The sequence below is a fragment of the Xyrauchen texanus genome, chromosome 26 (genome assembly GCF_025860055.1).
Source record: "Xyrauchen texanus isolate HMW12.3.18 chromosome 26, RBS_HiC_50CHRs, whole genome shotgun sequence".
NCBI classification, from domain to species: Eukaryota; Metazoa; Chordata; class Actinopteri; order Cypriniformes; family Catostomidae; genus Xyrauchen; species Xyrauchen texanus.
In genome coordinates this window covers 347,501-360,000 of record NC_068301.1, presented here as the reverse complement: position 1 = coordinate 360,000, position 12,500 = coordinate 347,501, and the positions used below count along the sequence as shown (strand labels likewise).

The window sequence follows — 12,500 nt, the reverse complement described above, 5'->3', positions numbered from 1 at the left end:
TGTGAGAGTATGTGTGTGTGAGAGTATGTGTGTGTGAGAGTGTATGTGTGAGTGAGTATGCGTGCGTGTGAGTATGTGTGTGTGCATGTGTGAGTGAGTGAGCGTGTGAGAGTATGTGTCTGTGAGAGTATGTGTGTGTGAGCGTGTGAGAGTATGTCTGTGAGAGTATGTGTCTGTGAGAGTATGTGTGTGTGTGTGTGAGCGTGTGAGAGTCTGTGTGTGTGTGTGAGAGTATGTGTCTGTGAGAGTATGTGTGTGTGTGTGTGAGAGTATGTGTCTGTGAGAGTATGTGTGTGTGTGTGTGTGTGAGCATGTGAGAGTATGTGTGTGTGTGAGAGTATGTGTCTGTGAGAGTATGTGTGAGCGTGTGAGAGTATGTGTCTGTGAGAGTATGTGTGAGCGTGTGAGAGTATGTGTCTGTGAGAGTATGTGTGTGTGTGAGAGTATGTGTCTGTGAGTATGTGTGTGTGTGTGTGTGAGAGTATGTGTCTGTGAGTGTATGTGTGTGTGTGTGTGAGCATGTGAGAGTATGTGTCTGTGAGAGTATGTGTGTGTGAGAGTATGTGTCTGTGAGAGTATGTGTGAGCGTGTGAGAGTATGTGTGAGCGTGTGAGAGTATGTGTCTGTGAGAGTATGTGTGTGTGTGAGCGTGTGAGAGTATGTGTCTGTGAGAGTATGTGTGTGTGTGTGAGAGTATGTGTCTGTGAGAGTATGTGTGTGTGTATGTGTGAGTGAGTATGTGTGCGTGAGAGTATGTGTGTGTGTGTGTGTGTGAGTGAGCGTGTGAGAGTATGTGTGTGTGTGTGTATGTGTGAGTGAGCGTGTGAGAGTATGTGTCTGTGAGAGTATGTGTCTGTGTGTGAGCATGTGAGAGTATGTGTGTGTGTGTGAGCGTGTGAGTCTGTGAGAGTATGTGTGTGTGTGTGTGTGAGTGAGCGTGTGAGAGTGTGTCTGTGAGAGTATGTGTGTGTGTGAGCGTGTGAGAGTATGTGTCTGTGAGAGTATGTGTGTGTGTGTGTGAGTGAGCGTGTGAGAGTATGTGTCTGTGAGAGTATGTGTGTGTGTGTGTGAGTGAGCGTGTGAGAGTATGTGTCTGTGAGAGTATGTGTGTGTGTGTGAGTGAGCGTGTGAGAGTATGTGTGTGTGTGTGAGCGTGTGAGAGTATGTGTCTGTGAGAGTATGTGTGTGTGTGTGTGAGTGTATGTGTGAGTGAGCGTGTGAGAGTATGTGTGTGTGTGTGTGAGTATGTGTTCCACGCATGAGTGTGTTGTTGAGATGTGCTGTTACTAACAGATCACCTGAGAAACCCCATAGACTCACTCACAGAATATCACAGAGACTCTCAGTCAAACACATTAACAATAACTACTGCTGAATTATTGAAGTAGTGTTTGTACTTTAGTTAGTTCCTCCCACTGTTTACTTTATATAAATAAAAACAACGGAGCTGTTCAGCCATGACGTCAATTTCTAGACGACCCGGAAGAGAATTCTCCACTTGGGATTTTCCTTTGGGGCTTTTATAATTTAGGCGCCATCATTACACTCCCTCGCTGATTAATTCTCGGTCTGATGCGCTAGAAGGAATGATTAGCGCTAATGCTATCAAGATAGAAGCTCCACACACAAAGTCTATCGTTTGTTTTGATAAAGTACAAGATTTGAAGAAGTCAGGCTTAAAACTGGAGCGCCTCGCGGACACATGTGAAACACGCATCGCTGATCTGCAGAGGTACTCTCGGCAGTGCTTGAGATTATTTGGAGTACCCGAGACACACAAGGAAGCTGTCAGATCCACGCTCATTCATATCTGCAGTGAGACTTACGCCGAGGCCAAAAGCAAGGTCCCGTATGTTATTGACACTGTGCATTGGCTCGGTAAAAGAGGCGGCACTGTGAAACTTCACGCCAGCATCATGCAGTTTACCACACGGGTTGTCTGTGGCGCCTTGTGGAAAGCTGCCAAAAAATCTTGAAAAAAGATGCTGACTATCACACCTGGAGTCGTGAGTTTGAATTCAGGGCGTGCTGAGTGACTCCAGCCAGGACTCCTTAGCAACCAAATTGGCCCGGTTGCTAGGGAGGGTTGAGTCTCATGGGGTAACCTCCTCATGGTCACTATAATGTGGTTCTCGCTCTCGGTGGGGTGTGTGGTGAGTTGTGCGTGGATGCCGCGGAGCCTCCACAGGCGCTACGTCTCCACGGTAACGCGCTCAACAAGTCATGTGATAAGATGCGCGGATTGACGGTCTCCAACGCAGAGGCAACTGAGATTCGTCCTCCACCACCCAGATTGAGGCGTGTCACTACGCCAGCACGAGGACTTGGAGCGCACTGGGAATTGCAAACTGGAGAGGCAAAGGGGGAAATTGTTGGACTGTCTCAGATAGTGATTGAAACTTCTGCGATGATGAAATTAATAGAGGTTAATTAGTCATAATAACTCTAATTCCAAAACCCCAAAAACACTTGCGTGATCACGTACGGGACAGTGTGATGATCTAAACGGGTTTATGTCACGGATCTGTAAAGGATTCATCAAGAGACTCATAAAATCAAGAACAATCTTTAATTGCTTGACCATATAAAAACTAGCAACACAAAACATCTACAAACAAACATTTATTTGCAGAACAGAAACAACATTATAACATGTCCAAGTGAATTCATCAATATGAGAACAGCCCTGAACACTTCCTCTCACTCTCGCTGCTCCATCTTGACCTTCGGGGGTTTCAGGAACGATCGGTTCTTCTTCTCTTTCTTCTTCCCTTTGGCCTGGAAGTGCCTCCAGCTGTCCACACGGCCGTCACGTGTTTCCTGCGAGAGAAACATGTCAGTGCTGATGATGTCACACACACAGTCAGCTGACACGAGACCTCACCAACCTCAAAGTTCTTCTGCCACTCTCGCTCTCGTTTGGCTTTCTCGTGCGTCTCGATCTCTTCTTCTCTCTGTCGTTTCCTGTAATGAGAGAGAAGCGTCACTGCAGCGGTCGTCAGCGTCACGGATGCGCTCACACGTGTGTGTGTGTGTGTGTGTGTGTGTCGTACCGTTCATGCATGTCTTTAGCGTCTCGCTCTTTCCTCTTGATCTCCAGCTCAGCGAAGAGTTTCATGGTCTGTTTATAAACCGCCTGTCTGAACTACAAACACCTTTATTCATTACAGTCTGCATCATTTAAAGCAGAACACTGATGTGGAAACATACTGTAGTAATTCAGTTTTATTTCTATTAGAATAATGAGCATGAGATAACAAACTACTTTCTCACGGATCAGAATCTGCCGATTCAACACATGCGCACACGCCTCCATTACTGATGACAAACAACCAGCAACAAACTCTTCTGCTGCAACTACTTAGTGTGTGTGTGTGTGTGTGTATATATATGTTTGTGTGTGACTGTGTGTATATATGTGTGTGAGAGTGTGTATATGTGTGTGTGAGAGAGTGTGTGTATATATGTGTGTGTGACTGTGTGTGAGAGTGTGTATATATGTGTGTGTGTGTGAGAGTGTGTATATATGTGTGTGTGTGTGTGTCTGTGAGAGTGTATATGTGTGTGTGTGTGTCTGTGAGAGTGTGTATATGTGTGTGTGTGAGTGTGTGTGTGAGAGTGTGTATATATATATATGTGTGTGTGTGAGTGTGTACATAAATGTGTGTGTGTGTTTATATGTGTGTGTATATACGTGTGTGTGAGTGTGTATGAATGTATGGGTGTGTGTATATGAGTGTGTGAATGAGTGTGTGACTGTGTATATATGTGTGTGTGTGTACGAGCGTGTGTGTGTGTATATGTGTGTACATATATATGTGTGTGTGTGTGACTGTACGTGTGTACGAGTGTGTGTGTATGGGTGTGTGTATACGAGTGTGTGTGTGAGAGTGTATGGGTGTGTGACTATATGTGTGCGCGTGTGTGTGTATGAGTGTATATGAGTGTAAATGTGTGTGTGTGTGTATATGAGTGTGCGTGTGTATGAGTGCGTGTATGAGTGTATATGTGTGCGTGTGTATGAGTGTATATGTGTGCGTGTGTATGAGTGTGCGCGTGTATGAGTGTATATGGGTGCGCGTGTATGAGTGTATATGTGTGCGTGTGTATGAGTGCGTGTGTATGAGTGTGTATGAGTGCGTGTGTATGAGTGTATATGTGTGCGTGTGTATGAGTGTGTATGGGTGCGTGTGTATGAGTGTATATGTGTGCGTGTATGAGTGTATATGTGTGCGTGTGTATGAGTGTATATGTGTGCGTGTGTATGAGTGTATATGGGTGCGCGTGTATGAGTGTATATGGGTGCGCGTGTATGAGTGTATATGGGTGCGCGTGTATGAGTGTATATGGGTGCGCGTGTATGAGTGTATATGGGTGCGCGTGTATGAGTGCGTGTGTATGAGTGTATATGTGTGCGCGTGTATGAGTGTGAGTGTGTATGAGTGTATATGTGTGAGTGTGTATGAGTGTATATGTGTGCGCGTGTATGAGTGTATATGTGTGCGCGTGTATGAGTGTATATGGGTGCGCGTGTATGAGTGTATATGGGTGCGCGTGTATGAGTGTATATGGGTGCGCGTGTATGAGTGTATATGTGTGCGTGTGTATGAGTGTATATGCGTGCGCGTGTATGAGTGTATATGGGTGCGTGTGTATGAGTGTATATGTGTGCGTGTGTATGAGTGTATGTGTGCGTGTGTACGAGTGTATATGTGTGCGTGTGTATGAGTGTATATGTGTGCGTGTGTATGAGTGTATATGTGTGCGTGTATGAGTGTATGTGTGCGTGTGTACGAGTGTATATGTGTGCGTGTGTATGAGTGTATATGTGTGCATGTGTATGAGTGTATATGTGTGCATGTGTATGAGTGTATATGTGTGCATGTGTATGAGTGTATATGTGTGCGCGTGTGCCTGTGTATGAGTGTATGTGTGCGTGTGTATGAGTGTATATGTGTGCGCGTGTGCCTGTGTATGAGTGTATATGTGTGCGCGTGTGCCTGTGTATGAGTGTATGTGTGCGTGTGTATGAGTGTATATGTGTGCGTGTGTATGAGTGTATATGTGTGCGTGTGTATGAGTGTATGTGTGCGTGTGTATGAGTGTATGTGTGCGTGTGTATGAGTGTATATGTGTGCGTGTGTATGAGTGTATGTGTGCGTGTGTACGAGTGTATATGTGTGCATGTGTATGAGTGTATATGTGTGCATGTGTATGAGTGTATATGTGTGCATGTGTATGAGTGTATATGTGTGCGCGTGTGCCTGTGTATGAGTGTATGTGTGCGTGTGTATGAGTGTATATGTGTGCGCGTGTGCGTGTATGAGTGTATATGTGTGCGCGTGTGCCTGTGTATGAGTGTATGTGTGCGTGTGTATGAGTGTATATGTGTGCGTGTGTATGAGTGTATATGTGTGCGTGTGTATGAGTGTATGTGTGCGTGTGTATGAGTGTATATGTGTGCGTGTGTATGAGTGTATGTGTGCGTGTGTACGAGTGTATATGTGTGCATGTGTATGAGTGTATATGTGTGCATGTGTATGAGTGTATATGTGTGCGCGTGTGCCTGTGTATGAGTGTATGTGTGTGTGTGTATGAGTGTATATGTGTGCGCGTGTGCGTGTATGAGTGTATATGTGTGCATGTGTATGAGTGTATATGTGTGCGCGTGTGCCTGTGTATGAGTGTATGTGTGCGTGTGTATGAGTGTATATGTGTGCGTGTGTACGAGTGTATATGTGTGCATGTGTATGAGTGTATATGTGTGCATGTGTATGAGTGTATATGGGTGCGTGTGTATGAGTGTATATGGGTGCGTGTGTATGAGTGTATATGTGGGCGTGTGTATGAGTGTATGTGTGCGTGTGTATGAGTGTATATGTGTGCGCGTGTGCGTGTATGAGTGTATGTGTGCGCGTGTGCCTGTGTATGAGTGTATGTGTGCGTGTGTATGAGTGTATATGTGTGCGCGTGTGCCTGTGTATGAGTGTATGTGTGCGTGTGTATGAGTGTATATGTGTGCATGTGTATGAGTGTATATGTGTGCGCGTGTGCCTGTGTATGAGTGTATGTGTGCGTGTGTATGAGTGTATATGTGTGCGTGTGTACGAGTGTATATGTGTGCATGTGTATGAGTGTATATGTGTGCATGTGTATGAGTGTATATGTGTGCGCGTGTGCCTGTGTATGAGTGTATGTGTGCGTGTGTATGAGTGTATATGTGTGCGCGTGTGCGTGTATGAGTGTATGTGTGCGCGTGTGCCTGTGTATGAGTGTATGTGTGCGTGTGTATGAGTGTATATGTGTGCGCGTGTGCCTGTGTATGAGTGTATGTGTGCGTGTGTATGAGTGTATGTGTGCATGTGTATGAGTGTATATGTGTGCATGTGTATGAGTGTATATGTGTGCGCGTGTGCCTGTGTATGAGTGTATGTGTGCGTGTGTATGAGTGTATATGTGTGCGTGTGTATGAGTGTATATGTGTGCGTGTATGAGTGTATATGTGTGCGCGTGTGCCTGTGTATGAGTGTATGTGTGCGTGTGTATGAGTGTATGTGTGCGCGTGTATGAGTGTATATGTGTGCGCGTGTATGAGTGTATATGTGTGCGCGTGTGCCTGTGTATGAGTGTATGTGTGCGTGTGTATGAGTGTATATGTGTGCGCGTGTGCGTGTGTATGAGTGTATATGTGTGCGCGTGTGCGTGTGTATGAGTGTATATGGGTGCGCGTGTGTATGAGTGTATATGGGTGCGTGTGTATGAGTGTATATGGGTGCGTGTGTATGAGTGTATATGTGTGCGTGTGTATGAGTGTATATGTGTGCGTGTGTATGAGTGTATATGTGTGCGTGTGTATGAGTGTATATGGGTGCGTGTGTATGAGTGTATATGTGTGCGTGTGTATGAGTGTATATGTGTGCGTGTGTATGAGTGTATATGTGTGCGTGTGTATGAGTGTATATGTGTGCGTGTGTATGAGTGTGCGTGTGTATGAGTGTGCGTGTGTATGAGTGTATATGTGTGCGTGTGTATGAGTGTATATGTGTATGAGTGTATATGTGTATGAGTGTATATGTGTGCGTGTGTATGAGTGTATATGTGTGCGTGTATGAGTGCGTGTGTATGAGTGTATATGGGTGCGTGTGTATGAGTGTATATGTGTGCAGTGTATGAGTGCGTGTGTATGAGTGTATATGGGTGCGTGTGTATGAGTGTATATGTGTGCGTGTGTATGAGTGTATATGTGTGCGTGTGTATGAGTGTATATGTGTGCGTGTTTATGAGTGTATATGTGTGCGTGTATGAGTGCGTGTATGAGTGCGTGTGTATGAGTGTATATGGGTGCGTGTATGAGTGTATATGGGTGCGTGTGTATGAGTGTATATGCGTGCGTGTGTATGAGTGTATATGTGTGCGTGTGTATGAGTGCGTGTGTATGAGTGCGCGTGTATGAGTGTATATGTGTGCGTGTGTATGAGTGTATATGTGTGCGCGTGTATGAGTGTATATGTGTGCGCCTGTATGAGTGTATATGTGTGCGCGTGTATGAGTGTATATGTGTGCGTGTGTATGAGTGTATATGGGTGCGTGTGTATGTGTGTATGAGTGTATGAGTGTATATGGGTGCGTGTGTATGTGTGTATATGTGTATGAGTGTATGTGTGCGTGTGTATGAGTGTATATGGGTGCATGTGTGTATGAGTGTATGATGTGTGCGCGTGTGCATGTGTATGAGTGTATATGTGTGCATGTGTATATGTGTGCGTGTGTATGAGTGTATATGTGTGCGCGTGTGCATGTGTATGAGTGTATATGTGTGCGTGTGTATGAGTGTATATGTGTGCGTGTGTATGAGTGTATATGAGTGCATGTGTATGAGTGTATATGGGTGCGTGTGTATGAGTGTATATGGGTGCGTGTGTATGAGTGTATATGAGTGCATGTGTATGAGTGTATATGGGTGCGTGTGTATGAGTGTATGTGTATGAGTGCGTGTGTATGAGTGTATATGGGTGCGTGTGTATGAGTGTATATGAGTGCGTGTGTATGAGTGTATATGGGTGCGTGTGTATGAGTGTATATGGGTGCGTGTGTATGAGTGTATATGTGTGCGTGTGTATGAGTGTATATGGGTGCGTGTGTATGAGTGTATATGAGTGCATGTGTATGAGTGTATATGGGTGCGTGTGTATGAGTGTATATGTGTGCGTGTGTATGAGTGTATATGGGTGCGTGTGTATGAGTGTATATGAGTGCATGTGTATGAGTGTATATGGGTGCATGTGTATGAGTGTATGTGTATGAGTGCGTGTGTATGAGTGTATATGGGTGCGTGTGTATGAGTGTATATGGGTGCGTGTGTATGAGTGTATATGTGTGCGCGTGTGCATGTGTATGAGTGTATATGTGTGCGTGTGTATGAGTGTATGTGTATGAGTGTATGTGTGTGCATGTGTATGAGTGTATATGTGTGTGTGTGTGTATGAGTGTATGTGTATGAGTGTATGTGTATGAGTGTATATGTGTGCATGTGTATGAGTGTATATGTGTGTGTGTGTATGAGTGTATGTGTATGAGTGTATGTGTATGAGTGTATATGGGTGCGTGTGTATGAGTGTATGTGTATGAGTGTATGTGGGTGCGTGTGTATGAGTGTATATGGGTGCGTGTGTATGAGTGTATATGGGTGCGTGTGTATGAGTGTATGTGTGTGCGCGTGTGCATGTGTATGAGTGTATATGTGTGCGTGTGTATGAGTGTATGTGTATGAGTGTATGTGTATGAGTGTATGTGTATGAGTGTATGTGTATGCATGTGTATGAGTGCATGTGTATGAGTGCATGTGTATGAGTGTATGTGTATGAGTGTATGTGTATGAGTGTATATGGGTGCGTGTGTATGAGTGCATGTGTATGAGTGTATATGGGTGCTGTGTATGAGTGCATGTGTATGAGTGTATATGGGTGCGTGTGTATGAGTGTATATGGGTGCGTGTATGAGTGCATGTGTATGAGTGTATATGGGTGCGTGTGTATGAGTGTGAGTGTGTATGAGTGTATATGGGTGCGTGTGTATGAGTGTATATGGGTGCGTGTGTATGAGTGTATATGGGTGCGCGTGTATGAGTGTATATGTGTGCGCGTGTATGAGTGTATATGTGTGCGTGTGTATGAGTGTATATGTGTGCGCGTGTGTATGAGTGTATATGTGTGCGCGTGTATGAGTGTATATGTGTGCGCGTGTATGAGTGTATATGTGTGCGTGTATGAGTGTATATGTGTGCGTGTGTATGAGTGTATGTGTATGAGTGTATGTGTATGAGTGTAAGTGTGTGCGTGTGTATGAGTGTATGTGTATGAGTGTATATGTGTGCATGTGTATGTGTGCATGTGTATGAGTGTATGTGTATGAGTGTAAGTGTGTGCGTGTGTATGAGTGTATGTGTATGAGTGTATATGTGTGCATGTGTATGAGTGTATGTGTATGAGTGTAAGTGTGTGCGTGTGTATGAGTGTATATGTGTGCGTGTGTATGAGTGTATATGTGTGCGTGTGTATGAGTGTATGTGTATGAGTGTATGTGTATGAGTGTAAGTGTGTGCGTGTGTATGAGTGTATGTGTATGAGTGTATATGTGTGCATGTGTATGTGTGCATGTGTATGAGTGTATGTGTATGAGTGTAAGTGTGTGCGTGTGTATGAGTGTATGTGTATGAGTGTATATGTGTGCATGTGTATGAGTGTATGTGTATGAGTGTAAGTGTGTGCGTGTGTATGAGTGTATATGTGTGCATGTGTATGAGTGTAAGTGTGTGCGTGTGTATGAGTGTATGTGTATGAGTGTAAGTGTGTGCGTGTGTATGAGTGTATGTGTATGAGTGTATATGTGTGCATGTGTATGAGTGTATGTGTATGAGTGTATGTGTATGAGTGTATGTGTATGAGTGTAAGTGTGTGCGTGTGTATGAGTGTATGTGTATGAGTGTATATGTGTGCATGTGTATGAGTGTATGTGTATGAGTGCGTGTGTATGAGTGCGTGTGTATGAGTGTATATGTGTATGAGTGTATATGTGTGCATGTGTATGAGTGTATATGTGTATGAGTGTATATGTGTGCATGTGTATGAGTGTATGTGTATGAGTGTATATGTGTGCGTGTGTATGAGTGTATGTGTGCGTGTGTATGAGTGTATGTGTGCGTGTGTATGAGTGTATATGTGTATGAGTGTATATGTGTGCATGTGTATGAGTGTATATGTGTGCGTGTGTATGAGTGTAAGTGTGTGCGTGTATATGAGTGTAAATGTGTGTGTGTATGTGTGTATATGTGTGTATGTATATGTGTGCGTATGTGTGTATGTATATGTGTGTATGTATATGTGTGCATATGTGTGTATGTATATGTGTGCGTATGTGTGTATGTATATGTGTGCATGTATGTGTGCGTATGTGTGTATGCGTATGTGTGTATGTATATGTGTGCGTGTATATGAGTGTAAGTGTGTGTGTGTATGTATATGTGTGCATATGTGTGTATGTATATGTGTGTATGTATATGTGTGCGTGTATATGAGTGTAAGTGTGTGTGTGTATGTGTGTATGTATATGTGTGCATATATGTGTGCATATGTGTGTATGTATATGTGTGCGTGTATATGAGTGTAAATGTGTGTGTATGAGTGTGTATGTGTGTGCGTGTATATGAGTGTATGTGTGTGCGTGTATGAGTGTATATGTATATGAGTGTATGTGTGTGTGTATGAGTGTATGTGTATGAGTGTGTGCATAAGAGTGTATGTGTGTGCGTATGAGTGTGCGTATGAGTGTATGTGTGTGCGTATGAGTATGAGTGTGTGCGTATGAGTGTGCGCATACGTATGAGTGTATGTGTATACATGTGTGTGTGAGTGACTGTGTATACGTGTGTGTACGAGTGTATGTGTGTGTATGAGTGACTGTATGTGTGAGTATATATGTGTGTTCCATGCACAAATGTGTTTATGATGTTTGTTTGTCCTCATCTTTATTAGTTACTTACTGATATTGGGATATACAGCACGATTGCTTAAATATATCAGAAGTTTGAGAGTGTCGGGACAGCGGCTGGATGGTGCCGCAGTGCATCATGGGATTTGGCGGAGCTACTCTTTTGACATGATTCTCTGATTGGTGGATTATGGGTCGTGTAGTTCTTCACCAGGAATTACACTATTAAACATTTCTTTGTTGAAATATTGTGGACTGATGAGTTCAACAGACACATATAACACTATAATCATCCATTCCCCGTTACAGACAATATATGGGTTTATTTCTGAATGCAGACTGTTCTGCTCTATTGTCATAATCGATCTTTATGTCATCTCTGATTTCTTAATTTATTCCACTGCTAAAGTTGAAATGAGCTCATGATCTATAAGAATAATCGGAGTGAGATCAGATCTTTCATACCATTTCTGGGTCATCTTCCTCCACGTCAGTGGACTTCCCATCCTTCTTCAGCTGTTTCTTCTTCTGAGTCATCTGACCAATCACACGCTCACATCATTAGCACATGATTAAACGCGTGTAAATCACAAGTGTGTGTGTGTGTGTGTGTGTGTGTGTGTCTCACCATGTGCTCCACATACTCTTTCCCAGCGTGAATGACGTCTAATGCTTTCTTCTTCTGGTCCGGCTCTAGCAGCAGCTTATAGGCCTTATCAACCGCTGCACACACACATTTACACAAATACAACAATAAAAATGGGTTTTAAATCCTTTCAGAACATTGTAGGTGCTCGACAAAAACTTTAAAGAAGAAGCCGGTGCACAAAGCTCAAATAAAGGAATCATATATTCCTTATAGCAGAGCTTTAATGTTAGACAACACAGAGACATCGTGAATATCTGAAGTGTCGAGGAACTGTTGTGAACAGATTTATTAACACTTTAATTACCACCTCTTTATGGTTTAAATGAGAGACTTCATGAAATGTGTAAAGTATGGCACAGTAAGACATTTTAAGACACATTAAGTGTGATTAATTATATATTAGGGATACTCGAGTGCTCAAGGGGCGATGACATCATCATAACTGCATATATAAAACATGTCTGACAAACACATGCGTGTTAAGTTGAAGACGCTGCATTCTGTTCCATGTACAGTTGAAGTCAGCTTGGAAAACTCCAGACAATGATGTCAAGCTTTTAGCCAATCAGCTTCTGACAGGAGGTGTACTGAATTGGAGGTGCACCTGTGGATGTATTTTAAGGCCTTCAAACTCAGTGCCTCTTTGATTGACATCATGGGAAAATCTAAAGAAATCAGACAAGACCTCAGAAAACTATTGTGGACCTTCACAAGTCTGATTCATGCTTGGGAGCAATTTCCAAACACCTGAAGGTGCCACGTTCATCTGTACAAACAATAGTACACAAGTATAAACACCATGTGACCACACAGTCATCACACCGCTCAGGAAGGAGACGCATTCTGTCTCCTAGAGATGAACGTA

General features: G+C 43.5%; 2 protein-coding genes across 2 annotated transcripts in view; both read right to left on the bottom strand.

The window, feature by feature from the left end:
* Nucleotides 1-1,997: 1,997 nt before the first annotated feature.
* Nucleotides 1,998-12,500, bottom strand: part of LOC127619718 (dnaJ homolog subfamily C member 8-like) — a 13,038-nt gene continuing 2,535 nt past the window's right edge. The window contains exons 5-9 of the mRNA XM_052092678.1: nucleotides 11,615-11,709; nucleotides 11,452-11,523; nucleotides 3,054-3,145; nucleotides 2,889-2,964; nucleotides 1,998-2,820 (exon numbers count right to left, since the gene is read on the bottom strand). Of these exons, the coding sequence (XP_051948638.1) occupies nucleotides 2,701-2,820; nucleotides 2,889-2,964; nucleotides 3,054-3,145; nucleotides 11,452-11,523; nucleotides 11,615-11,709 (455 nt within the window). The 3' untranslated portion in view covers nucleotides 1,998-2,700. The remainder of the gene's footprint in view (nucleotides 2,821-2,888; nucleotides 2,965-3,053; nucleotides 3,146-11,451; nucleotides 11,524-11,614; nucleotides 11,710-12,500) is intronic.
* LOC127619701 (dynein heavy chain-like) lies at nucleotides 3,816-7,702 on the bottom strand. Its single transcript, XM_052092653.1, has 2 exons — nucleotides 6,055-7,702; nucleotides 3,816-5,922 (listed from the first exon to the last, which is right to left on the bottom strand). Exons 1-2 carry the CDS (start codon nucleotides 6,148-6,150, stop codon nucleotides 3,907-3,909), a joined length of 2,112 nt encoding a protein of 703 aa, XP_051948613.1. The 5' UTR covers nucleotides 6,151-7,702; the 3' UTR covers nucleotides 3,816-3,906.